The sequence below is a fragment of the Octopus sinensis genome, linkage group LG30 (assembly GCF_006345805.1).
Source record: "Octopus sinensis linkage group LG30, ASM634580v1, whole genome shotgun sequence".
NCBI lineage: Eukaryota > Metazoa > Mollusca > Cephalopoda > Octopoda > Octopodidae > Octopus > Octopus sinensis.
Window position 1 is genome coordinate 242,501 of NC_043026.1, and position 26,288 is coordinate 268,788.

Below are 26,288 nucleotides of genomic sequence, written 5' to 3' on the forward strand. Positions count from 1 at the left end.
GCAAATGGACCGTCTGACATGCGGTAACTGACCCTTCCACAAGAAGCATAAGAGCATACGCACCAGCCCGTTCTGCCACGACGCGGGACAAGGGACGACAGAACTTTCATGGACAGCTTCCTCTAGGCCCATTTCTGGGTGACACTGGCCACCCTGTCTTTCACCTCGCACCAGTTCTAGTCCATTTGGAGATCTGGACTTAGAGATCCTGAGCAACGTAACAGGTCCATCCTTCCAGCGCCCACAATACTGTAGGTTAGCAAGGGCCTGCCACTCCAGGTGCCGAGCTGCAGACCCCCTGACTTCTTCTGTTTAATCATTGATCCTGTCACTGCTTCGAATTGCCTTAGGGTACTGCCGACCATCTCAATTTGCGAGGTGTCCAACACTATCACGGTGAATTCACCCGCATACGCCGACACGAACCTTCCATATCCAAATTCAAGCAGAATGCCCCTCCAAACCCTCAGCTTCCGCAGTAATGGCTCGAGTAGCAGTACGTAGAGAAGAGATAGAGTGTATACCAAGGATGGAAACTAATCGCATGTCTGGGTCCTATTGGAAAAAGTGCTTCAGAAACAATTTTTTTTTAATATGTGGGCCCCCTCCTTTTCCTTCTTCGTAGTCCCTTGTACTACGCTGGCCTTAATATATAATTACTGCCACATAAATAATTAATGTTACATTTTTATGTTGTTTTTCAATCGATTTCTGTTTCAATAAATGCAACCATGGTTTGAACTTATGACAACACTGATTCTCCTGATTGTTGAGTTTCATCGAAATTTATCGATCTAAACATTGAATTATTTTCTGCCGCCGAAACATGAATTTCTAAACATGAAAGCCAGTCATGTTGATGATAATCAATATAAGATTTAATTCAACCAACCAACCTACTCTGGTGTCTGTCAGTCGATATATAAGTATGAACATCTTATATGTAATATTGTCAACTTGAACTAAATTAATTTATTTAACTGAATATTTACTCCACCATTTTCAGTTCTCATTATTGCTTTCATACTTTCCTCGCGTACCGACATACTATTAAATACAGTTCACTATTAAAAATTGAACAACATATATTCTAGCTTTTAAGCGATGAGTTTCTTAAATCTGAGCAACATGTCTACAAAATCCATACCCGCTCGTGGCTTCATTTTAATCTTGTCATTTTCCAAATGATTTTCTGGTATATTTAATGTTTTCCATTACTCACAAGAGTTGTGTTTCCTATGCCAACGAAAAGACAACAAAATTCAGTATAGAAACAATCTATATTACAACAGATACATTTATATATACATATATACATACATACATACATACATATATACATATATATATATATATATATATATATATATATATATATATATATATATATACATAGAGAGAGAGAGAAAGAGATGGATAGATAGATAGATATAGATATAGATATTTATATACATATATATACATATGTATATATATACGTATATATATATATACATATATATATATATATATATATATATATATATATATATATATATATATATATACATACATATATATATACTATATATATATATATATATACACACACATATATAATATATATATATATATATATATATATATATATATATATATATCAGGGAAAACTGATGGAGTCGAATACTCGTTTCTCTGTTATTTCGTTGCTCGAAAAATGTTCGTTTTCTATGTTATCGTGTGTCATTGAGTTTAAACTATTTTGGGGGGATATCCTATATCCATATATGCATGTATGTATACATATTATGTAGGTGTGTACAAATATGTATGTATATTTGGATATATTTATATATATTTTATATTATATATATATATATATATATATATATAAAATATATATAAATATATCCAAATATACATACATATTTGTACACACCTACATATATGTATACATACATGCATATATGGATATAGGATATCCCCCCAAAATAGTTTAAACTCAATGACACACGATAACATAGAAAACGAATATTTTATATATATATATATATATATATATATATATTATATATATATATATTATATATATATATATATATACATATATATATATATACATATTATATATATATATACATATATATATATATACATATTATATATATATATATATATATATATATATATATATATATATATATATACTTGTGGAGGCGCAATAGCCCAGTTGTTAGGGCAGCGAACTCGCGGTCGTAGGATCGCGGTTTCGATTCCCAGACCGGGCGTTGTGAGTGTTTATTGAGCGAAAAACAACTAAAGCTCCACGAGGTCCGGCAGAAGATGGTGGTGATCACTGCTTTACTCTTCCGCCATAACTTTCTCTCACTCTTTCTTCTGTTGGCCTGCTCGCTTAGCCAGCGGGGTGGCGTCATTCAAAGGCTAAAACAATGCGAAGCGCATTGTGACCAGCGATGTGTTGCAACTTCTGATAGCTTGGTCGGTCACGGTGACGGTGATATACATACTTAGATAAACTTAGATGTGTTTCGACCAATGATTTGTCCAGGCCATGTCTAACTTAATAGCACCACCTGATAGGATTATTCGAATCCTGTTTAAGTCAAGTTTTGTTCAAGTAGTGAGTTCTTGTTGGGTGAGTTGTATCCAGTTTTGTTGAAGTAGTGAGTTCTTGTTGGGTGAGTTGTATCGAATTATGGGTGGCTTATCTGGTATTCCTTGAAGGAATCTATCCAGACTCCGTTTAAAGTTGATGGGATCCTGTTCCTCTTTCATCTCTTTTGGGACAATGTTAAATAGGGCAGGGCCTGTTGAGGAAAAGAAATTATGTTGTGGTGTATATGTATGCTGTGATCTTGAATTGGGCAGGGGACGTATGGCCTGTGGTCCCAGTCTTGGATGAACCTTGAAGCTTATGTTCAGGTCGTTTGGGCAAAGTTGGCGGTGTGTATACACACACACACACACCCAAGATGTCCGGCCTGAACTTGACAATTGCCCCCAAAAAAAACTAAACACAAAATTCCATCTCAAAATATAATTATCTTTTGAAAATCAAAATCTATCAACTAAATTATAACTGTGAGATGACAGTTTCCTTAAATTGCTCAGCGTCGGCTGCAACTACGGTCTCAAGACGTCCGCGGAGCCTGGTTCGTGCGTTCATCACTGTGTACCTATGAAAATCTCAGTTAGAATCAGGGGAATTAAGAGGCCAGGAGTGGGGTTCTGATGACGTTGTAGAAATTTTCTGACAAACACTTCTGAGACTTTCCAAAGACATAGCTAGGATCCGAATCCTGCTAACACACATAGACACACACATAGACTCACATACATACATGCATACATACATACAAACATACATGCACACTTACATACATACATACATACATACAAACATACATACATGCATGCATGCATGCATACATACATACATACATACATACATGCATGCATACATACATACATACATACATACATACATACATACATACATACATATATACATACATACATGCACACATACGTGCATACATACATACATACATACATATCATGCATCGTGCTCCCAAGCTGTCACTCTGTCTCCAGTATACGAGATTACTGCTCATTTAGATACGCGAGAAAGGACGCAGGTCTTTGAGAAATCTCCTGGACGGACGAGAGGAAAGTAAGAGCAAAATGTGAAATGAAAAACAAATCAACAGTTGTATACACTTGTGAAGCAGAAAGATCTCATATTCTTTATAGATGTGAAACTTCCACAGGTCGACTAAATTCTTGATCTGAAATTTTTATCAAATATAAACATAAGGACAAATTTCCACCGTTGAGCTGGTGAACAGCATCCTCTCCGGATTAAGCATTCAGTCTCAAAGATTTTGATCTCCTCCCCGTTGTATCACTCTACACCAACCGTGCTCTCATTCGAACACCGTCCACATTAATACTTCTTTGAACGGCAAAAGATCTTCTTTCGTTTATTTCTTTTACTTTTCTTTTCTTCCAATTCCACCTTTTTCTTTCTCTCATTCCACTATATGCATTTATTTGCCTCTCGTCCTTTTCCGTGATGTTTAGATTCACTTCAACATTTAAATTTAATTTTTCAGGGGAAAAAAAGTGAAATATAGATGAGTGTTTTGATAGGCCTTTTTAATTATGCCAACACCAAAATATAACGATATTCATGTGAACATCCCTTTGGGAACAATATTCTTGCAAAACAAAGTCAAAATCTGAAACTAATTACTTTTATTAAGAAATATCACAGTAGTAAGTTCTGTCAAATATGAAGATGTATTTGTAGTGGAATAAAACTAAGTTTTAGAGTGAGAATGCTTTTGCAATTATAGATAGGTACATACTTTTCTTTATGTTCCATCAATGGAAACTGCTGCTGTGATACCAGTGCCGGTGACACGTAAGAGAACCATCCGAACGTGGCCGTTGCCAGCGCCGCCCCGACTGGCCACGTGCCGGTGGCACGTAAAAAGCACCATCCGTTCGTGGACGTTGCCAGCCTCGCCTGGCCCCCGTTCCGGTGGCACGTAAAAAGCACCATCCGATCGTGGCCGTTGCCAGCGCCGCCCCGACTGGCCTCGTGCCGGTGGCACATAAAAAGCACCATCCGTTCGTGGCCGTTGCCAGCCTCGCCTGGCCCCCGTTCCGGTGGCACGTAAAAAGCACCATCCGATCGTGGCCGTTGCCAGCGCCGCCCCGACTGGCCACGTGCCGGTGGCACGTAAAAAGCACCATCCGTTCGTGGCCGTTGCCAGCCTCGCCTGGCCCCCGTGCCGGTAGAACGTAAAAAACACCATCCGATCGTGGCCGTTGCCAGCGCCGCCCCGACTGGCCTCGTGCCGGTGGCACGTAAAAAGCACCATCCGTTCGTGGCCGTTGCCAGCCTCGCCTGGCCCCCGTTCCGGTGGCACGTAAAAAGCACCATCCGATCGTGGCCGTTGCCAGCGCCGCCCCGACTGGCCACGTGCCGGTGGCACGTAAAAAGCACCATCCGTTCGTGGCCGTTGCCAGCCTCGCCTGGCCCCCGTGCCGGTAAAGCGTAAAAAACACCATCCGATCGTGGCCGTTGCCAGCGCCGCCCCGACTGGCCTCGTGGCTGTGGCACGTAAAAAGCACCATAGGTTCGTGGCCGTTGCCAGCCTCGTCTGGCACGTAAAAAGCACCCACTATACTCACGGAGTGGTTGGCGTTAGGAAGGGCATCCAGCCGTAGAAACACTGCCAGATCAGACTGGGCCTGGTGCAGCCTTCTGGCTTCCCAGACCCCAGTTGATCCGTCCAACCCATGCTAGCATGAAAAGCGGACGCTAAACGATGATGACGATGATGACGATGATGATGAATCTTAGCAGTAACCCATATCTCTGCATACAATGATTTATTACAGACATCACACTGAAATAGTTTCTCTCCTCAATGAGTGTTTAGGTGACCCTTCTGAGAAAATTTCTTTTCATACATATTACAGTCTTTGAACAATTTTCTTCTCTCTTTTATCATATCACTAGCAGTATCGCCCGGCGTTGCTCAGGTTTGTAAGGGAAATAACTATAAAGCATTTTTAGAGAGTTATAGCCAAAAAACAGCAAAAAAATGATGGTAAATTTTTTTTTGATAGTTAAAAAAGGTGGAGTTGCGTCCCCTACACAGTTTGTGGTTTGTGTTCCTGATTCTCGACCCCATGTCGAATTTATCGATTTTTTTCAGAACTGGGGGAACTTTTCAAAATTTTCGCTGCGTTAGTTTTGAATTATGACATTGGGCTATGTGTGTGTCAAGTTTCATCACAATCGGTTGAAAGCTGTGGTCAGGGTGAGGGTACAAGCAAACAGACACACAGAAACACGCACAGACAAATTGCCGTTTATATAGACAGAGATTAGTACATTAAGCTTCTCACTTTTCTCCAGTATTATTTTTTTCCCCCAAATCACAAAAGTTATATACCTTTCTTCTGTTTGTTTTCACAGCATATCCCTATCAAATATTTCTACTGCTTTATTTCTATCCTTTAGGCGCAGGAGTGGCTGTGTGGTAAGTAACTTGCTTACCAACCACATGGTTCCGGGTTCAGTCCCACTGTGTGTCACCTTGGGCAAGTGTCTTCTACTATAGCCCCGGGCCAACCAAAGCCTTGTGAGTAGATTTGGTAGATGGAAACTGAAAGAAGCCTGTTGTGTATGTTGTGCAGGAGTGGCTGTGTGGTAAGTAACTTGCTTACCAACCACATGGTTCCGGGTTCAGTCCCACTGTGTGTCACCTTGGGCAAGTGTCTTCTACTATAGCCCCGGGCCAACCAAAGCCTTGTGAGTAGATTTGGTAGATGGAAACTAAAAGAAGCCTGTTGTGTATGTTGTGCAGGAGTGGCTGTGTGGTAAGTAACTTGCTTACCAACCACATGGTTCCGGGTTCAGTCCCACTGTGTGTCACCTTGGGCAAGTGTCTTCTACTATAGCCCCGGGCCAACCAAAGCCTTGTGAGTAGATTTGGTAGATGGAAACTGAAAGAAGCCTGTTGTGTATGTTGTGCAGGAGTGGCTGTGTGGTAAGTAACTTGCTTACCAACCACATGGTTCCGGGTTCAGTCCCACTGTGTGTCACCTTGGGCAAGTGTCTTCTACTATAGCCCCGGGCCAACCAAAGCCTTGTGAGTAGATTTGGTAGATGGAAACTGAAAGAAGCCTGTTGTGTATGTTGTGCAGGAGTGGCTGTGTGGTAAGTAACTTGCTTACCAACCACATGGTTCCGGGTTCAGTCCCACTGTGTGTCACCTTGGGCAAGTGTCTTCTACTATAGCCCCGGGCCAACCAAAGCCTTGTGAGTAGATTTGGTAGATGGAAACTGAAAGAAGCCTGTTGTGTATGTTGGGCAGGAGTGGCTGTGTGGTAAGTAACTTGCTTACCAACCACATGGTTCCGGGTTCAGTCCCACTGCATGGCACCTTGGGCAAGTGTCTTCTACTATAGCCTCGGGCCAACCAAAGCCTTGTGAGTAGATTTGGTAGATGGAAACTGAAAGAAGCCTGTTGTGTATGTTGTGCAGGAGTGGCTGTGTGGTAAGTAACTTGCTTACCAACCACATGGTTCCGGGTTCAGTCCCACTGTGTGTCACCTTGGGCAAGTGTCTTCTACTATAGCCCCGGGCCAACCAAAGCCTTGTGAGTAGATTTGGTAGATGGAAACTGAAAGAAGCCTGTTGTGTATGTTGTGCAGGAGTGGCTGTGTGGTAAGTAACTTGCTTACCAACCACATGGTTCCGGGTTCAGTCCCACTGTGTGTCACCTTGGGCAAGTGTCTTCTACTATAGCCTCGGGCCAACCAAAGCCTTGTGAGTAGATTTGGTAGATGGAAACTGAAAGAAGCCTGTTGTGTATGTTGTGCAGGAGTGGCTGTGTGGTAAGTAACTTGCTTACCAACCACATGGTTCCGGGTTCAGTCCCACTGTGTGTCACCTTGGGCAAGTGTCTTCTACTATAGCCTCGGGCCAACCAAAGCCTTGTGAGTAGATTTGGTAGATGGAAACTGAAAGAAGCCTGTTGTGTATGTTGTGCAGGAGTGGCTGTGTGGTAAGTAACTTGCTTACCAACCACATGGTTCCGGGTTCAGTCCCACTGCATGGCACCTTGGGCAAGTGTCTTCTACTATAGCCTCGGGCCAACCAAAGCCTTGTGAGTAGATTTGGTAGATGGAAACTGAAAGAAGCCTGTTGTGTATGTTGTGCAGGAGTGGCTGTGTGGTAAGTAACTTGCTTACCAACCACATGGTTCCGGGTTCAGTCCCACTGCATGGCACCTTGGGCAAGTGTCTTCTACTATAGCCTCGGGCCAACCAAAGCCTTGTGAGTAGATTTGGTAGATGGAAACTGAAAGAAGCCTGTTGTGTATGTTGTGCAGGAGTGGCTGTGTGGTAAGTAACTTGCTTACCAACCACATGGTTCCGGGTTCAGTCCCACTGCATGGCACCTTGGGCAAGTGTCTTCTACTATAGCCTCGGGCCAACCAAAGCCTTGTGAGTAGATTTGGTAGATGGAAACTGAAAGAAGCCTGTTGTGTATGTTGTGCAGGAGTGGCTGTGTGGTAAGTAACTTGCTTACCAACCACATGGTTCCGGGTTCAGTCCCACTGCATGGCACCTTGGGCAAGTGTCTTCTACTATAGCCTCGGGCCAACCAAAGCCTTGTGAGTAGATTTGGTAGATGGAAACTGAAAGAAGCCTGTTGTGTATGTTGTGCAGGAGTGGCTGTGTGGTAAGTAACTTGCTTACCAACCACATGGTTCCGGGTTCAGTCCCACTGCATGGCACCTTGGGCAAGTGTCTTCTACTATAGCCTCGGGCCAACCAAAGCCTTGTGAGTAGATTTGGTAGATGGAAACTGAAAGAAGCCTGTTGTGTATGTTGTGCAGGAGTGGCTGTGTGGTAAGTAACTTGCTTACCAACCACATGGTTCCGGGTTCAGTCCCACTGCATGGCACCTTGGGCAAGTGTCTTCTACTATAGCCTCGGGCCAACCAAAGCCTTGTGAGTAGATTTGGTAGATGGAAACTGAAAGAAGCCTGTTGTGTATGTTGTGCAGGAGTGGCTGTGTGGTAAGTAACTTGCTTACCAACCACATGGTTCCGGGTTCAGTCCCACTGCATGGCACCTTGGGCAAGTGTCTTCTACTATAGCCTCGGGCCAACCAAAGCCTTGTGAGTAGATTTGGTAGATGGAAACTGAAAGAAGCCTGTTGTGTATGTTGTGCAGGAGTGGCTGTGTGGTAAGTAACTTGCTTACCAACCACATGGTTCCGGGTTCAGTCCCACTGTGTGTCACCTTGGGCAAGTGTCTTCTACTATAGCCTCGGGCCAACCAAAGCCTTGTGAGTAGATTTGGTAGATGGAAACTGAAAGAAGCCTGTTGTGTATGTTGTGCAGGAGTGGCTGTGTGGTAAGTAACTTGCTTACCAACCACATGGTTCCGGGTTCAGTCCCACTGTGTGTCACCTTGGGCAAGTATCTTCTACTAGACCCTTAGGCCGACCGAAGCCTTGTGAGTAGATTTGGTAGATGGAAACTGAAAGAAGCCTGTTGTGTATGTTGTGCAGGAGTGGCTGTGTGGTAAGTAACTTGCTTACCAACCACATGGTTCCGGGTTCAGTCTCACTGCGTGGCACCTTGGGCAAGTGTCTTCTACTATAGCCTCGGGCCAACCAAAGCCTTGTGAGTGGATTTGGTAGACGGAAACTGAAAGAAGCCTGTCATATATATGTATATAGGAGTGGCTGTGTGGTAAGTAACTTGCTTACCAACCACATGGTTCCGGGTTCAGTCCCACTGTGTGTCACCTTGGGCAAGTGTCTTCTACTATAGCCCCGGGCCAACCAAAGCCTTGTGAGTAGATTTGGTAGATGGAAACTGAAAGAAGCCTGTTGTGTATGTTGTGCAGGAGTGGCTGTGTGGTAAGTAACTTGCTTACCAACCACATGGTTCCGGGTTCAGTCCCACTGTGTGTCACCTTGGGCAAGTGTCTTCTACTATAGCCCCGGGCCAACCAAAGCCTTGTGAGTAGATTTGGTAGATGGAAACTGAAAGAAGCCTGTTGTGTATGTTGTGCAGGAGTGGCTGTGTGGTAAGTAACTTGCTTACCAACCACATGGTTCCGGGTTCAGTCCCACTGTGTGTCACCTTGGGCAAGTGTCTTCTACTATAGCCCCGGGCCAACCAAAGCCTTGTGAGTAGATTTGGTAGATGGAAACTGAAAGAAGCCTGTTGTGTATGTTGTGCAGGAGTGGCTGTGTGGTAAGTAACTTGCTTACCAACCACATGGTTCCGGGTTCAGTCCCACTGTGTGTCACCTTGGGCAAGTGTCTTCTACTATAGCCCCGGGCCAACCAAAGCCTTGTGAGTAGATTTGGTAGATGGAAACTGAAAGAAGCCTGTTGTGTATGTTGTGCAGGAGTGGCTGTGTGGTAAGTAGCTTGTCTACCAACCACATGGTTCCGGGTTCAGTCCCACTGTGTGTCACCTTGGGCAAGTGTCTTCTACTATAGCCCCGGGCCAACCAAAGCCTTGTGAGTAGATTTGGTAGATGGAAACTGAAAGAAGCCTGTTGTGTATGTTGTGCAGGAGTGGCTGTGTGGTAAGTAACTTGCTTACCAACCACATGGTTCCGGGTTCAGTCCCACTGTGTGTCACCTTGGGCAAGTGTCTTCTACTATAGCCCCGGGCCAACCAAAGCCTTGTGAGTAGATTTGGTAGATGGAAACTGAAAGAAGCCTGTTGTGTATGTTGTGCAGGAGTGGCTGTGTGGTAAGTAACTTGCTTACCAACCACATGGTTCCGGGTTCAGTCCCACTGTGTGTCACCTTGGGCAAGTGTCTTCTACTATAGCCCCGGGCCAACCAAAGCCTTGTGAGTAGATTTGGTAGATGGAAACTGAAAGAAGCCTGTTGTGTATGTTGTGCAGGAGTGGCTGTGTGGTAAGTAACTTGCTTACCAACCACATGGTTCCGGGTTCAGTCCCACTGTGTGTCACCTTGGGCAAGTGTCTTCTACTATAGCCCCGGGCCAACCAAAGCCTTGTGAGTAGATTTGGTAGATGGAAACTGAAAGAAGCCTGTTGTGTATGTTGTGCAGGAGTGGCTGTGTGGTAAGTAGCTTGTCTACCAACCACATGGTTCCGGGTTCAGTCCCACTGTGTGTCACCTTGGGCAAGTGTCTTCTACTATAGCCTCGGGCCAACCAAAGCCTTGTGAGTAGATTTGGTAGATGGAAACTGAAAGAAGCCTGTTGTGTATGTTGTGCAGGAGTGGCTGTGTGGTAAGTAACTTGCTTACCAACCACATGGTTCCGGGTTCAGTCCCACTGTGTGTCACCTTGGGCAAGTGTCTTCTACTATAGCCCCGGGCCAACCAAAGCCTTGTGAGTAGATTTGGTAGATGGAAACTGAAAGAAGCCTGTTGTGTATGTTGTGCAGGAGTGGCTGTGTGGTAAGTAACTTGCTTACCAACCACATGGTTCCGGGTTCAGTCCCACTGTGTGTCACCTTGGGCAAGTGTCTTCTACTATAGCCCCGGGCCAACCAAAGCCTTGTGAGTAGATTTGGTAGATGGAAACTGAAAGAAGCCTGTTGTGTATGTTGTGCAGGAGTGGCTGTGTGGTAAGTAACTTGCTTACCAACCACATGGTTCCGGGTTCAGTCCCACTGTGTGTCACCTTGGGCAAGTGTCTTCTACTATAGCCCCGGGCCAACCAAAGCCTTGTGAGTAGATTTGGTAGATGGAAACTGAAAGAAGCCTGTTGTGTATGTTGTGCAGGAGTGGCTGTGTGGTAAGTAACTTGCTTACCAACCACATGGTTCCGGGTTCAGTCCCACTGTGTGTCACCTTGGGCAAGTGTCTTCTACTATAGCCCCGGGCCAACCAAAGCCTTGTGAGTAGATTTGGTAGATGGAAACTGAAAGAAGCCTGTTGTGTATGTTGGGCAGGAGTGGCTGTGTGGTAAGTAACTTGCTTACCAACCACATGGTTCCGGGTTCAGTCCCACTGCATGGCACCTTGGGCAAGTGTCTTCTACTATAGCCTCGGGCCAACCAAAGCCTTGTGAGTAGATTTGGTAGATGGAAACTGAAAGAAGCCTGTTGTGTATGTTGTGCAGGAGTGGCTGTGTGGTAAGTAACTTGCTTACCAACCACATGGTTCCGGGTTCAGTCCCACTGTGTGTCACCTTGGGCAAGTGTCTTCTACTATAGCCCCGGGCCAACCAAAGCCTTGTGAGTAGATTTGGTAGATGGAAACTGAAAGAAGCCTGTTGTGTATGTTGTGCAGGAGTGGCTGTGTGGTAAGTAACTTGCTTACCAACCACATGGTTCCGGGTTCAGTCCCACTGTGTGTCACCTTGGGCAAGTGTCTTCTACTATAGCCTCGGGCCAACCAAAGCCTTGTGAGTAGATTTGGTAGATGGAAACTGAAAGAAGCCTGTTGTGTATGTTGTGCAGGAGTGGCTGTGTGGTAAGTAACTTGCTTACCAACCACATGGTTCCGGGTTCAGTCCCACTGTGTGTCACCTTGGGCAAGTGTCTTCTACTATAGCCTCGGGCCAACCAAAGCCTTGTGAGTAGATTTGGTAGATGGAAACTGAAAGAAGCCTGTTGTGTATGTTGTGCAGGAGTGGCTGTGTGGTAAGTAACTTGCTTACCAACCACATGGTTCCGGGTTCAGTCCCACTGCATGGCACCTTGGGCAAGTGTCTTCTACTATAGCCTCGGGCCAACCAAAGCCTTGTGAGTAGATTTGGTAGATGGAAACTGAAAGAAGCCTGTTGTGTATGTTGTGCAGGAGTGGCTGTGTGGTAAGTAACTTGCTTACCAACCACATGGTTCCGGGTTCAGTCCCACTGCATGGCACCTTGGGCAAGTGTCTTCTACTATAGCCTCGGGCCAACCAAAGCCTTGTGAGTAGATTTGGTAGATGGAAACTGAAAGAAGCCTGTTGTGTATGTTGTGCAGGAGTGGCTGTGTGGTAAGTAACTTGCTTACCAACCACATGGTTCCGGGTTCAGTCCCACTGCATGGCACCTTGGGCAAGTGTCTTCTACTATAGCCTCGGGCCAACCAAAGCCTTGTGAGTAGATTTGGTAGATGGAAACTGAAAGAAGCCTGTTGTGTATGTTGTGCAGGAGTGGCTGTGTGGTAAGTAACTTGCTTACCAACCACATGGTTCCGGGTTCAGTCCCACTGCATGGCACCTTGGGCAAGTGTCTTCTACTATAGCCTCGGGCCAACCAAAGCCTTGTGAGTAGATTTGGTAGATGGAAACTGAAAGAAGCCTGTTGTGTATGTTGTGCAGGAGTGGCTGTGTGGTAAGTAACTTGCTTACCAACCACATGGTTCCGGGTTCAGTCCCACTGCATGGCACCTTGGGCAAGTGTCTTCTACTATAGCCTCGGGCCAACCAAAGCCTTGTGAGTAGATTTGGTAGATGGAAACTGAAAGAAGCCTGTTGTGTATGTTGTGCAGGAGTGGCTGTGTGGTAAGTAACTTGCTTACCAACCACATGGTTCCGGGTTCAGTCCCACTGCATGGCACCTTGGGCAAGTGTCTTCTACTATAGCCTCGGGCCAACCAAAGCCTTGTGAGTAGATTTGGTAGATGGAAACTGAAAGAAGCCTGTTGTGTATGTTGTGCAGGAGTGGCTGTGTGGTAAGTAACTTGCTTACCAACCACATGGTTCCGGGTTCAGTCCCACTGCATGGCACCTTGGGCAAGTGTCTTCTACTATAGCCTCGGGCCAACCAAAGCCTTGTGAGTAGATTTGGTAGATGGAAACTGAAAGAAGCCTGTTGTGTATGTTGTGCAGGAGTGGCTGTGTGGTAAGTAACTTGCTTACCAACCACATGGTTCCGGGTTCAGTCCCACTGTGTGTCACCTTGGGCAAGTGTCTTCTACTATAGCCTCGGGCCAACCAAAGCCTTGTGAGTAGATTTGGTAGATGGAAACTGAAAGAAGCCTGTTGTGTATGTTGTGCAGGAGTGGCTGTGTGGTAAGTAACTTGCTTACCAACCACATGGTTCCGGGTTCAGTCCCACTGTGTGTCACCTTGGGCAAGTATCTTCTACTAGACCCTTAGGCCGACCGAAGCCTTGTGAGTAGATTTGGTAGATGGAAACTGAAAGAAGCCTGTTGTGTATGTTGTGCAGGAGTGGCTGTGTGGTAAGTAACTTGCTTACCAACCACATGGTTCCGGGTTCAGTCTCACTGCGTGGCACCTTGGGCAAGTGTCTTCTACTATAGCCTCGGGCCAACCAAAGCCTTGTGAGTGGATTTGGTAGACGGAAACTGAAAGAAGCCTGTCATATATATGTATATAGGAGTGGCTGTGTGGTAAGTAACTTGCTTACCAACCACATGGTTCCGGGTTCAGTCCCACTGTGTGTCACCTTGGGCAAGTGTCTTCTACTATAGCCCCGGGCCAACCAAAGCCTTGTGAGTAGATTTGGTAGATGGAAACTGAAAGAAGCCTGTTGTGTATGTTGTGCAGGAGTGGCTGTGTGGTAAGTAACTTGCTTACCAACCACATGGTTCCGGGTTCAGTCCCACTGTGTGTCACCTTGGGCAAGTGTCTTCTACTATAGCCCCGGGCCAACCAAAGCCTTGTGAGTAGATTTGGTAGATGGAAACTGAAAGAAGCCTGTTGTGTATGTTGTGCAGGAGTGGCTGTGTGGTAAGTAACTTGCTTACCAACCACATGGTTCCGGGTTCAGTCCCACTGTGTGTCACCTTGGGCAAGTGTCTTCTACTATAGCCCCGGGCCAACCAAAGCCTTGTGAGTAGATTTGGTAGATGGAAACTGAAAGAAGCCTGTTGTGTATGTTGTGCAGGAGTGGCTGTGTGGTAAGTAACTTGCTTACCAACCACATGGTTCCGGGTTCAGTCCCACTGTGTGTCACCTTGGGCAAGTGTCTTCTACTATAGCCCCGGGCCAACCAAAGCCTTGTGAGTAGATTTGGTAGATGGAAACTGAAAGAAGCCTGTTGTGTATGTTGTGCAGGAGTGGCTGTGTGGTAAGTAGCTTGTCTACCAACCACATGGTTCCGGGTTCAGTCCCACTGTGTGTCACCTTGGGCAAGTGTCTTCTACTATAGCCCCGGGCCAACCAAAGCCTTGTGAGTAGATTTGGTAGATGGAAACTGAAAGAAGCCTGTTGTGTATGTTGTGCAGGAGTGGCTGTGTGGTAAGTAACTTGCTTACCAACCACATGGTTCCGGGTTCAGTCCCACTGTGTGTCACCTTGGGCAAGTGTCTTCTACTATAGCCCCGGGCCAACCAAAGCCTTGTGAGTAGATTTGGTAGATGGAAACTGAAAGAAGCCTGTTGTGTATGTTGTGCAGGAGTGGCTGTGTGGTAAGTAACTTGCTTACCAACCACATGGTTCCGGGTTCAGTCCCACTGTGTGTCACCTTGGGCAAGTGTCTTCTACTATAGCCCCGGGCCAACCAAAGCCTTGTGAGTAGATTTGGTAGATGGAAACTGAAAGAAGCCTGTTGTGTATGTTGTGCAGGAGTGGCTGTGTGGTAAGTAACTTGCTTACCAACCACATGGTTCCGGGTTCAGTCCCACTGTGTGTCACCTTGGGCAAGTGTCTTCTACTATAGCCCCGGGCCAACCAAAGCCTTGTGAGTAGATTTGGTAGATGGAAACTGAAAGAAGCCTGTTGTGTATGTTGTGCAGGAGTGGCTGTGTGGTAAGTAGCTTGTCTACCAACCACATGGTTCCGGGTTCAGTCCCACTGTGTGTCACCTTGGGCAAGTGTCTTCTACTATAGCCTCGGGCCAACCAAAGCCTTGTGAGTAGATTTGGTAGATGGAAACTGAAAGAAGCCTGTTGTGTATGTTGTGCAGGAGTGGCTGTGTGGTAAGTAACTTGCTTACCAACCACATGGTTCCGGGTTCAGTCCCACTGTGTGTCACCTTGGGCAAGTGTCTTCTACTATAGCCCCGGGCCAACCAAAGCCTTGTGAGTAGATTTGGTAGATGGAAACTGAAAGAAGCCTGTTGTGTATGTTGTGCAGGAGTGGCTGTGTGGTAAGTAACTTGCTTACCAACCACATGGTTCCGGGTTCAGTCCCACTGTGTGTCACCTTGGGCAAGTGTCTTCTACTATAGCCTCGGGCCAACCAAAGCCTTGTGAGTAGATTTGGTAGATGGAAACTGAAAGAAGCCTGTTGTGTATGTTGTGCAGGAGTGGCTGTGTGGTAAGTAACTTGCTTACCAACCACATGGTTCCGGGTTCAGTCCCACTGTGTGTCACCTTGGGCAAGTGTCTTCTACTATAGCCTCGGGCCAACCAAAGCCTTGTGAGTAGATTTGGTAGATGGAAACTGAAAGAAGCCTGTTGTGTATGTTGTGCAGGAGTGGCTGTGTGGTAAGTAACTTGCTTACCAACCACATGGTTCCGGGTTCAGTCCCACTGTGTGTCACCTTGGGCAAGTGTCTTCTACTATAGCCTCGGGCCAACCAAAGCCTTGTGAGTGGATTTGGTAGACGGAAACTGAAAGAAGCCTGTCATATATATGTATATAGGAGTGGCTGTGTGGTAAGTAACTTGCTTACCAACCACATGGTTCCGGGTTCAGTCCCACTGTGTGTCACCTTGGGCAAGTGTCTTCTACTATAGCCCCGGGCCAACCAATGCCTTGTGAGTAGATTTGGTAGATGGAAACTGAAAGAAGCCTGTTGTGTATGTTGTGCAGGAGTGGCTGTGTGGTAAGTAACTTGCTTACCAACCACATGGTTCCGGGTTCAGTCCCACTGTGTGTCACCTTGGGCAAGTGTCTTCTACTATAGCCCCGGGCCAACCAAAGCCTTGTGAGTAGATTTGGTAGATGGAAACTGAAAGAAGCCTGTTGTGTATGTTGTGCAGGAGTGGCTGTGTGGTAAGTAACTTGCTTACCAACCACATGGTTCCGGGTTCAGTCCCACTGTGTGTCACCTTGGGCAAGTGTCTTCTACTATAGCCCCGGGCCAACCAAAGCCTTGTGAGTAGATTTGGTAGATGGAAACTGAAAGAAGCCTGTTGTGTATGTTGTGCAGGAGTGGCTGTGTGGTAAGTAACTTGCTTACCAACCACATGGTTCCGGGTTCAGTCCCACTGCATGGCACCTTGGGCAAGTGTCTTCTACTATAGCCTCGGGCCAACCAAAGCCTTGTGAGTAGATTTGGTAGATGGAAACTGAAAGAAGCCTGTTGTGTATGTTGTGCAGGAGTGGCTGTGTGGTAAGTAACTTGCTTACCAACCACATGGTTCCGGGTTCAGTCCCACTGTGTGTCACCTTGGGCAAGTGTCTTCTACTATAGCCCCGGGCCAACCAAAGCCTTGTGAGTAGATTTGGTAGATGGAAACTGAAAGAAGCCTGTTGTGTATGTTGTGCAGGAGTGGCTGTGTGGTAAGTAACTTGCTTACCAACCACATGGTTCCGGGTTCAGTCCCACTGCATGGCACCTTGGGCAAGTGTCTTCTACTATAGCCTCGGGCCAACCAAAGCCTTGTGAGTAGATTTGGTAGATGGAAACTGAAAGAAGCCTGTTGTGTATGTTGTGCAGGAGTGGCTGTGTGGTAAGTAACTTGCTTACCAACCACATGGTTCCGGGTTCAGTCCCACTGTGTGTCACCTTGGGCAAGTGTCTTCTACTATAGCCTCGGGCCAACCAAAGCCTTGTGAGTAGATTTGGTAGATGGAAACTGAAAGAAGCCTGTTGTGTATGTTGTGCAGGAGTGGCTGTGTGGTAAGTAACTTGCTTACCAACCACATGGTTCCGGGTTCAGTCCCACTGTGTGTCACCTTGGGCAAGTGTCTTCTACTATAGCCTCGGGCCAACCAAAGCCTTGTGAGTAGATTTGGTAGATGGAAACTGAAAGAAGCCTGTTGTGTATGTTGTGCAGGAGTGGCTGTGTGGTAAGTAACTTGCTTACCAACCACATGGTTCCGGGTTCAGTCCCACTGTGTGTCACCTTGGGCAAGTGTCTTCTACTATAGCCTCGGGCCAACCAAAGCCTTGTGAGTAGATTTGGTAGATGGAAACTGAAAGAAGCCTGTTGTGTATGTTGTGCAGGAGTGGCTGTGTGGTAAGTAACTTGCTTACCAACCACATGGTTCCGGGTTCAGTCCCACTGTGTGTCACCTTGGGCAAGTGTCTTCTACTATAGCCTCGGGCCAACCAAAGCCTTGTGAGTAGATTTGGTAGATGGAAACTGAAAGAAGCCTGTTGTGTATGTTGTGCAGGAGTGGCTGTGTGGTAAGTAACTTGCTTACCAACCACATGGTTCCGGGTTCAGTCCCACTGCATGGCACCTTGGGCAAGTGTCTTCTACTATAGCCTCGGGCCAACCAAAGCCTTGTGAGTAGATTTGGTAGATGGAAACTGAAAGAAACCTGTTGTGTATGTTGTGCAGGAGTGGCTGTGTGGTAAGTAACTTGCTTACCAACCACATGGTTCCGGGTTCAGTCCCACTGTGTGTCACCTTGGGCAAGTGTCTTCTACTATAGCCTCGGGCCAACCAAAGCCTTGTGAGTAGATTTGGTAGATGGAAACTGAAAGAAGCCTGTTGTGTATGTTGTGCAGGAGTGGCTGTGTGGTAAGTAACTTGCTTACCAACCACATGGTTCCGGGTTCAGTCCCACTGTGTGTCACCTTGGGCAAGTGTCTTCTACTATAGCCTCGGGCCAACCAAAGCCTTGTGAGTAGATTTGGTAGATGGAAACTGAAAGAAGCCTGTTGTGTATGTTGTGCAAGAGTGGCTGTGTGGTAAGTAACTTGCTTACCAACCACATGGTTCCGGGTTCAGTCCCACTGTGTGTCACCTTGGGCAAGTGTCTTCTACTATAGCCTCGGGCCAACCAAAGCCTTGTGAGTGGATTTGGTAGACGGAAACTGAAAGAAGCCTGTCATATATATGTATATAGGAGTGGCTGTGTGGTAAGTAACTTGCTTACCAACCACATGGTTCCGGGTTCAGTCCCACTGTGTGTCACCTTGGGCAAGTGTCTTCTACTATAGCCTCGGGCCAACCAAAGCCCTGTGAGTGGATTTGGTAGACGGAAACTGAAAGAAGCCCGTCGTATATATGTATATATATGCGTGTGTGTGTTTGTCACCGATGCTGGTGTGTTTGTGTCCCCGTTACTTAGCGGTACGGCAAAAGGGACCGATAGAATAAGTACTGGGCTTACAAAAGAATAAGTCCCGGGGTCGAGTTGCTCAATTAAAGGCGGTGCTCCAGCATGGCCGCAGTCAAATGACTGAAACAAGTAAAAGAATAAAAGAGTAAAGAGTATCCAGTGATTCGATAAGTGAATCTAGCCAAGTTTCTCTAGTACTGGAGGTCATTGTTGATGCAAATATTCAACAACTTCACTGTATTCTTTTGCAAGGAAAAGCCACAAGTTATGTTTGGAGAAATGATATTCACGAAAGAAACATGTTTAGGGTTTCCTGGAGGAGTTTCAATATAGTGGTTCCCACATAATGGGAAATGAAAAGCGCATGGAATTGGGTGTTTTAGCAGAAAGACTTAATAAAAACAAAACAGAATTTTTGGAAGTAAATTCTTTTTTAGTCATGATCTCCATTGCATGAAACACAGGAATATTAAGAAGAAAAACAAGTTGAAAACATACAAAACTGCTCTTTTCCTTTCACTTTTGTATGAAAACATTTGTGTCAAGTTACGGCACTGCTTACAGTGAATGAATTCATTATTTTGATAGAATTATTTGCCACCGATATCACAGTGATATGGCTTCTCTCTCGTATGAATAGATTTGTGTGTAATTCAATGACTATTTTCAGAGAACACTTTGACACAGATATCACAATGATAAGAAGGAGACCTACTGAGTCAAATACATCAACTTCAGAAGAAAAATCAAATGGAAATTGTAGTTGTGATACCTGTGCCAGTGGCATGTAAAAAGCACCATCCGAACCTAACTGATGCCAGCACCGCCTTGACTGGCTTCTGTGCCAGAGTCGATGGCGATAGGAAGGGCATCCAGCTGTAGAAACACTGCCAGAGCAGACTGGAGCCTGGTGCAGCCTCCGTCATCCCAGACCCCAGTCAAACCATCCAACCCATGCTAGCATGGAAAACGGATGTTAAACGATGATGATGATGATGGGTCCTCTCCTGAATGGATACATTTGTGACTAATTACAGGAGTTCTGCGAGTGAAAGATTTACCACAGATCTCACAGTGATATGGCTTTTCACCTGTATGAATATGTTTGTGTTTTGTTAGGCGACTATTTTGAGAGAATGATTTACCACAGATATCACACCAATATGGATTTTCACTTCTGTGAATACATTCATGTCCAGTTAAAGCACTGCTTACAGTGAATGATTTCCCACGTGTACCACATGGATGCAGCTTTTATTCTAAATGAATATGAACGTATCTACATAAGACAAAATCTTGAGAGAATAATTTACTACAGATATCACAGTGATATGGCTTATCACCTCTATGGGTACATTTGTTTTGTTAAGTCATTATTTTGATAGAATTATTTACCACCGGTATCATAGTGACACAGTTTCCCTCTTGTGTGAATAGATTTGTGCGTACTTAAATTATTATTATTAGAGAACACTTTACCACAGATATCACAGTGATATGGCATGTCTCCTGTATGGATACGTTTGTGACCAGTTAGGTGACTACTGCAAGTGAAAGATTTACCACAAATCTCACAGTGATATGGTTTCTCACCTGTATGAGTATATCTGTGTTTTGTTAAGTAACTACTTTGAGAGAATGATTTACCACAGATGCCACAGTGATATGGCTTCTTTCCTGTATGAATGTGTTTGTGACTATTTAGGTTACTCTTTGAAATGAAAGATTTACCACAAATATCACAGTGATATGGCCTCTCTCCTGTGTGAATACGCTTATGTCTATTTAAATCATCCTTTTGACAGAATGATTTACCACAGATATCACAGTGATATGGCTTCTCTCCTTTATGAATATTTTTGTGTTTTGTTAAATCATAAGTTTCATAGAACGCTTTACCGCAGATATCACAGCAGTATGGCTTCTCTCCCGTATGAATACGCTTGTGTCTAGTTATTTTAATATTTGAAATGAAAGATTTACCACAAATATCACAGTGATATGGTTCTCTCCTGGATGAATTCGTTTGTGTGTATTTAGGTAACCACTGGAAGTAAAAGATTTACCGCAGATATCACAGCAGTATGGCTTCTCTCCCGTATGAATATGCTTGTGTCTAGTTATTTTAATATTTGAAATGAAAGATTTACCACAAATATCACAGTGATATGGTTCTCTCCTGTATGAATTCGTTTGTGTGTATTTAGGTAACCACTGGAAGTAAAAGATTTACCGCAGATATCACAGCAGTATGGCTTCTCTCCCGTATGAATACGCTTGTGTCTAGTTATTTTAATATTTGAAATGAAAGATTTACCACAAATATCACAGTGATATGGTTCTCTCCTGTATGAATTCGTTTGTGTGTATTTAGGTAACCACTGGAAGTAAAAGATTTACCGCAGATATCACAGCAGTATGGCTTCTCTCCCGTATGAATACGCTTGTGTCTAGTTATTTTAATATTTGAAATGAAAGATTTACCACAAATATCACAGTGATATGGTTCTCTCCTGTATGAATTCGTTTGTGTGTATTTAGGTAACCACTGGAAGTAAAAGATTTACAACAGATATCACAGTGATATGGCTTTTCACCTGTATGAATACGTTTGTGTTGTGTTAAGTGATTATTTTGAGAGAATGATTTACCACAGATATCACACCAATATGGCTTCTCTCCTGTATGAATACGATTGTGTCTAGTGGAAGTGAGAGATTCACCACAGACATCACAGTGATATGGCTTTTCACCTGTATGAATATGTTTGTGTCTAGTTAGGTTACCACTGGAAGTGAAAGATTCACCACAGACATCACAGCAATATGGCTTTTCAGCTTTAGGAATACATTTGTGTCTAGTTATGTCAGCACTGCAAGTGAAAGATTCACCACAGGTATCACATTGATATGGTTTCTCTACCATATACTCTTTCATGAGTATGTTTGTGAATAATTAGTTTGCTTCTTTGGGATGAAGATTTTTTACAGACATCACAGTCAGATGACGAATTTGGTCTGTCTTTTATAATCTCTTCATGGGAAATCAGTTCTTTAAGCTTCTTACTCATTTCCATTATTCTTCTTCTCAAATTGCAATGTCCTGCTTTTCTTCTTATATATGAGTATGTTTGTAAATAATTAGTTTGCTTTTTTGGGATGAAGATTTTTTGCAGACATCACAGTCAGATGACGAATTTGGTCTGTCTTTTATAATGTCTTCATGGGAAATCAGTTCTTTAAGCTTCTTACTCATTTCCATTATTCTTCTTCTCAAATTGCAATGTCCTGCTTTTCTTCTTATACTTTCCTCCTACAAATACTTCCACCGTTGTAATTCTATCCGCTGTTACCTTCCTCTAGCAACACTTATGTAAACTTATCCCTGTTTCATCAATGCACTATCTCATCTTCTTCACATTGCAGTCAGTGATGTTGAGAAATTTTGCTAATAATCTCAGGTCAGAGCAAATATTTCATAGGAATTCTATCACAGATTTAGAGAAACAATGTTATATATATACTCTTTTTTTCTCTTTTACTCGTTTCAGTCATTTGACTGCAGCCATGCTGGAGCACCACCTTTAGTCGAGAAAATCGACCCCGGGACTTATTCTTTGTAAGCCCAGTACTTATTCTATCGGTCTCTTTTGCCGAACTGCTAAGTGACGGGGACGTAAACACACCAGCACCGGTTGTCAAGCAATGCCAGGGGGGCAAAAACACGACAGGCTTCTTTCAGTTTCCGTCTACCAAATCCACTCACAAGGCATTGGTCGGCCCGGGGCTATAGCAGAAGACACTTGCCCAAGATGCCACGCAGTGGGACTGAACCCAGAACCATGTGGTTGGTTAGCAAGCTACTTACCACACAGCCACTCCTGCGCCTATATATATATATATGTTCTGTATAAGATTTTCCTTTAGTCACTGAAAATGTATCTTCTGTTAAGCCAATGTTATTTGATATTCTGAAACAATAAAGAAATAACAGTGTGAGACATAGAAGCTACTTAAAAAAATACAGATTCAACTGTGAAAAAAAGCACAACATTTCGGTAGAGGTGCAGGTGGCACGTAAAAAGCACCCACTACACTCATGGAGTGGTTGGCGTTAGGAAGGGCATCCAGCTGTAGAAACATTGCCAGATAAGACTGGAGCCTGGTGCAGCCTTCTGGCTTCCCAGATCCCCGGTCGAACCGTCCAACCCATGCTAGCATGGAGAACGGACGTTAAACAATGATGATGATGATGATGATGATATACTCTAGATATAAGCATTTACCTGAACAACTGAACTTATCAATTTATTAACATTTACATCACAGAATCTCACATGGAGCTTACACATTTCAAAACTAAAACTACACCTTCACATTGTGTATCATTCTTTAAATTAAACTACAGAGTCTTGGACATTATTTTCCTTGCTCAAATATAACTCAACATGTTAAAGGTTCTACCAGCTGGCCACCTTGGACATGGAGAAATATTATGTTGCTTGAAAGTTTCGTAACAAGAATGGCATTTGGTCATAAAATTTCTACCTCTATGAACTGTGTTTGAGCCAAGCAAGCATTTCAATTTTACTTTTCATATATAGTATGATATTCTGTTTACGTATTGGGCTTTTCCCATCACTGACCTCAGTTGCCAAATGTCATCATTTAAATGTCCACCTTTTAATGCCTCCATGGCTAAGACCCTCACCTATTCCTTAATATCACCTCACCTATTCCTTAATATCACCTCACCTATTCCTTAATATCACCTATTCCTTATCTCCTCAAAGACATACAGCATCTCGAAAGAGTCCAGAACCTGACTACCTGCATGGTTCTTGGTCTCAAGCATTTGTCTTATGAAGAAAGGCTGAAGACGCTCGACCTTTATTCTCTAGAAAAACGACGACGCCGTGGTGATCTCATTCTTGTTCACAAAATCATAAGCGGAAAGTGTAACCTCTCGAAAGAGCTGTTCTTCACTCCTGCTCCAGAGCGTCGGCTGCGGGGTCACTCCGAAAAGCTCTATCTGCGACGATTTCATCTCAATCGAAGGAAAGGGGCTTTCTCCGTTCGGGTTGCGAATCCGTGGAATAAGCAGCCAGACGAGATAGTGAAGATGCTGACGACCGCTCGGTTCAAAGTCTCCCTTGACCAGAAATGGCCTGAACTCTTTGCATGAACACCACCCCGTACATAACTCCATTCCCCCTACATGGCCTTGCTTTTTGCTTTTTGAGCCAAAAAATTAACTTAATTTAACTTAACTAACTATCAATATTCCCACGTTTATGTACGTATGTATTTAATAAGACCCTTTAAATTTCCATTTACCGTATCAGCTCAAAAGATATTCATCTTTTTAATCGCAATCTGTGTCATTCAAAAGGTATTTCTATAAACTTTCATTAAAATAGACCCATTTTCCTGAACGTTATGAAGGAGCAACTTCGAATCATGTAAATTTTCTGAAACTCCTTTCCCCAACCCCTCGAAAGATTCATTGCAACAAATCCATTTATTCTTTGAATCCAGAGCATTTAAGCGGGGGGTTGTTGAAAAGGTCTTTAAAATGTATCTATTTTTCTGGAAGTTATGAGACAACAAAGTCGGGAGGATGGGTACACATCTGTAATTATGCCACTTTCACAATATTTCAGTCGCTGGAGTGTGTTTCAGAATATTTATCGAACTAAAACACAAAACAAACTAACGGGGCAGCGATGGAGAGTGTAGAAGGTAGCTTCCACAGACAGAAATAGCAGCCAAATCTCACATAGATCCTAGAAATCTCCCTTCCGTAGCTAGATATAACAGACAAAACTACCACAGATCGAAAATATCTCTCGTCGAAAGCTAGAAATAGCAGCCAAACTACCACAGTTCATAGACATCTCCCTTCCGTAGCGAGTAATAACAGACAAAACTACCACAGATCGTAAATACCTCTCATAGAAAGCTAGAAATAGCAGCCAAACTACCACAGTTCATAGACATCTCCCTTCCGTAGCGAGTAATAGCAGACAAACTACCACAGTTCATAGACATCTCCCTTCCGTAGCGAGTAATAGCAGACAAAACTACCACAGATCGTAAATACCTCTAGTCGAAAGCTAGAAATAGCAGCCAAACTACCACCGTTCATAGACATCTCCCTTCCCTAGCGAGTAATAGCAGCCAAACTACCACAGTTCATACACATCTCCCTTCCGTAGCGAGTAATAGCAGACAAAACTACCACAGATCGTAAATACCTCTAGTCGAAAGCTACAAATAGCAGCCAAACTACCACAGTTCATAGACATCTCCCTTCCCTAGCGAGTAATAGCAGCCAAACTACCACAGTTCATAGACATCTCCCTTCCGTAGCGAGTAATAGCAGACAAAACTACCACAGATCGTAAATACCTCTAGTCGAAAGCTAGAAATAGCAGCCAAACTACCACAGTTCATAGACATCTCCCTTCCCTAGCGAGTAATAGCAGCCAAACTACCACAGTTCATAGACATCTCCCTTCCCTAGCGAGTAATAGCAGCCAAACTACCACAGTTCATAGACATCTCCCTTCCGTAGCGAGTAATAGCAGACAAAACTACCACAGATCGTAAATACCTCTAGTCGAAAGCAAGAAATAGCAGCCAAACTACCACAGTTCATAGACATCTCCCTTCCCTAGCGAGTAATAGCAGCCAAACTACCACAGTTCATAGACATCTCCCTTCCGTAGCGAGTAATAGCAGACAAAACTACCACAGATCGTAAATACCTCTAGTCGAAAGCTAGAAATAGCAGCCAAACTACCACAGTTCATAGACATCTCCCTTCCCTAGCGAGTAATAGCAGCCAAACTACCACAGTTCATAGACATCTCCCTTCCCTAGCGAGTAATAGCAGCCAAACTACCACAGTTCATAGACATCTCCCTTCCGTAGCGAGTAATAGCAGACAAAACTACCACAGATCGTAAATACCTCTAGTCGAAAGCTAGAAATAGCAGCCACACTACCACAGTTCATAGACATCTCCCTTCCCTAGCGAGTAATAGCAGCCAAACTACCACAGTTCATAGACATCTCCCTTCCCTAGCGAGTAATAGCAGCCAAACTACCACAGTTCATAGACATCTCCCTTCCGTAGCGAGTAATAGCAGCCAAACTACCACAGATCGTAAATATCTCCCTTCCCTAGCGAGTAATAGCAGCCAAACTACCACAGTTCATAGACATCTCCCTTCCCTAGCGAGTAATAGCAGCCAAACTACCACAGATCGTAAATATCTCCCTTCCCTAGCGAGTAATAGCAGCCAAACTACCACAGTTCATAGACATCTCCCTTCCGTAGCGAGTAATAGCAGACAAAACTACCACAGTTCATAGACATCTCCCTTCCGTAGCGAGTAATAGCAGACAAACTACCACAGTTCATAGACATCTCCCTTCCGTAGCGAGTAATAGCAGACAAAACTACCACAGTTCATAGACATCTCCCTTCCCTAGCGAGTAATAGCAGACAAAACTACCACAGATCGTAAATACCTCTAGTCGAAAGCTAGAAATAGCAGCCAAACTACCACAGTTCATAGACATCTCCTTTCCGTAGCGAGTAATAG

At 44.2% G+C, this 26,288-nt stretch overlaps 2 protein-coding genes across 8 annotated transcripts in view; one reads left to right on the forward strand and one right to left on the reverse strand.

Moving 5' to 3' along the window:
* LOC118768578 overlaps positions 1-26,288 on the forward strand; it is a 244,238-nt gene that overhangs the window by 139,404 nt on the left and 78,546 nt on the right. The gene's annotated exons all lie outside the window — the stretch shown is intronic.
* On the reverse strand, positions 18,836-22,196 carry LOC118768582 (zinc finger protein 239-like). 7 transcript variants are annotated; one of them, XM_036515362.1, is made up of 4 exons: positions 21,430-22,196; positions 21,274-21,357; positions 20,151-20,353; positions 18,836-19,353 (listed from the first exon to the last, which is right to left on the reverse strand). In XM_036515362.1, exons 1-4 carry the CDS (start codon positions 21,611-21,613, stop codon positions 19,330-19,332), a joined length of 495 nt encoding a protein of 164 aa, XP_036371255.1. In that variant the 5' UTR covers positions 21,614-22,196; the 3' UTR covers positions 18,836-19,329. The 7 variants fall into 7 exon arrangements, with proteins under 7 accessions (XP_036371255.1, XP_036371254.1, XP_036371258.1 ...); XM_036515361.1 differs by having other exon boundaries at positions 19,247-19,379; positions 20,177-20,353; XM_036515365.1 differs by lacking the exon at positions 18,836-19,353 and having other exon boundaries at positions 19,569-20,353; positions 21,274-21,334; positions 21,491-22,196.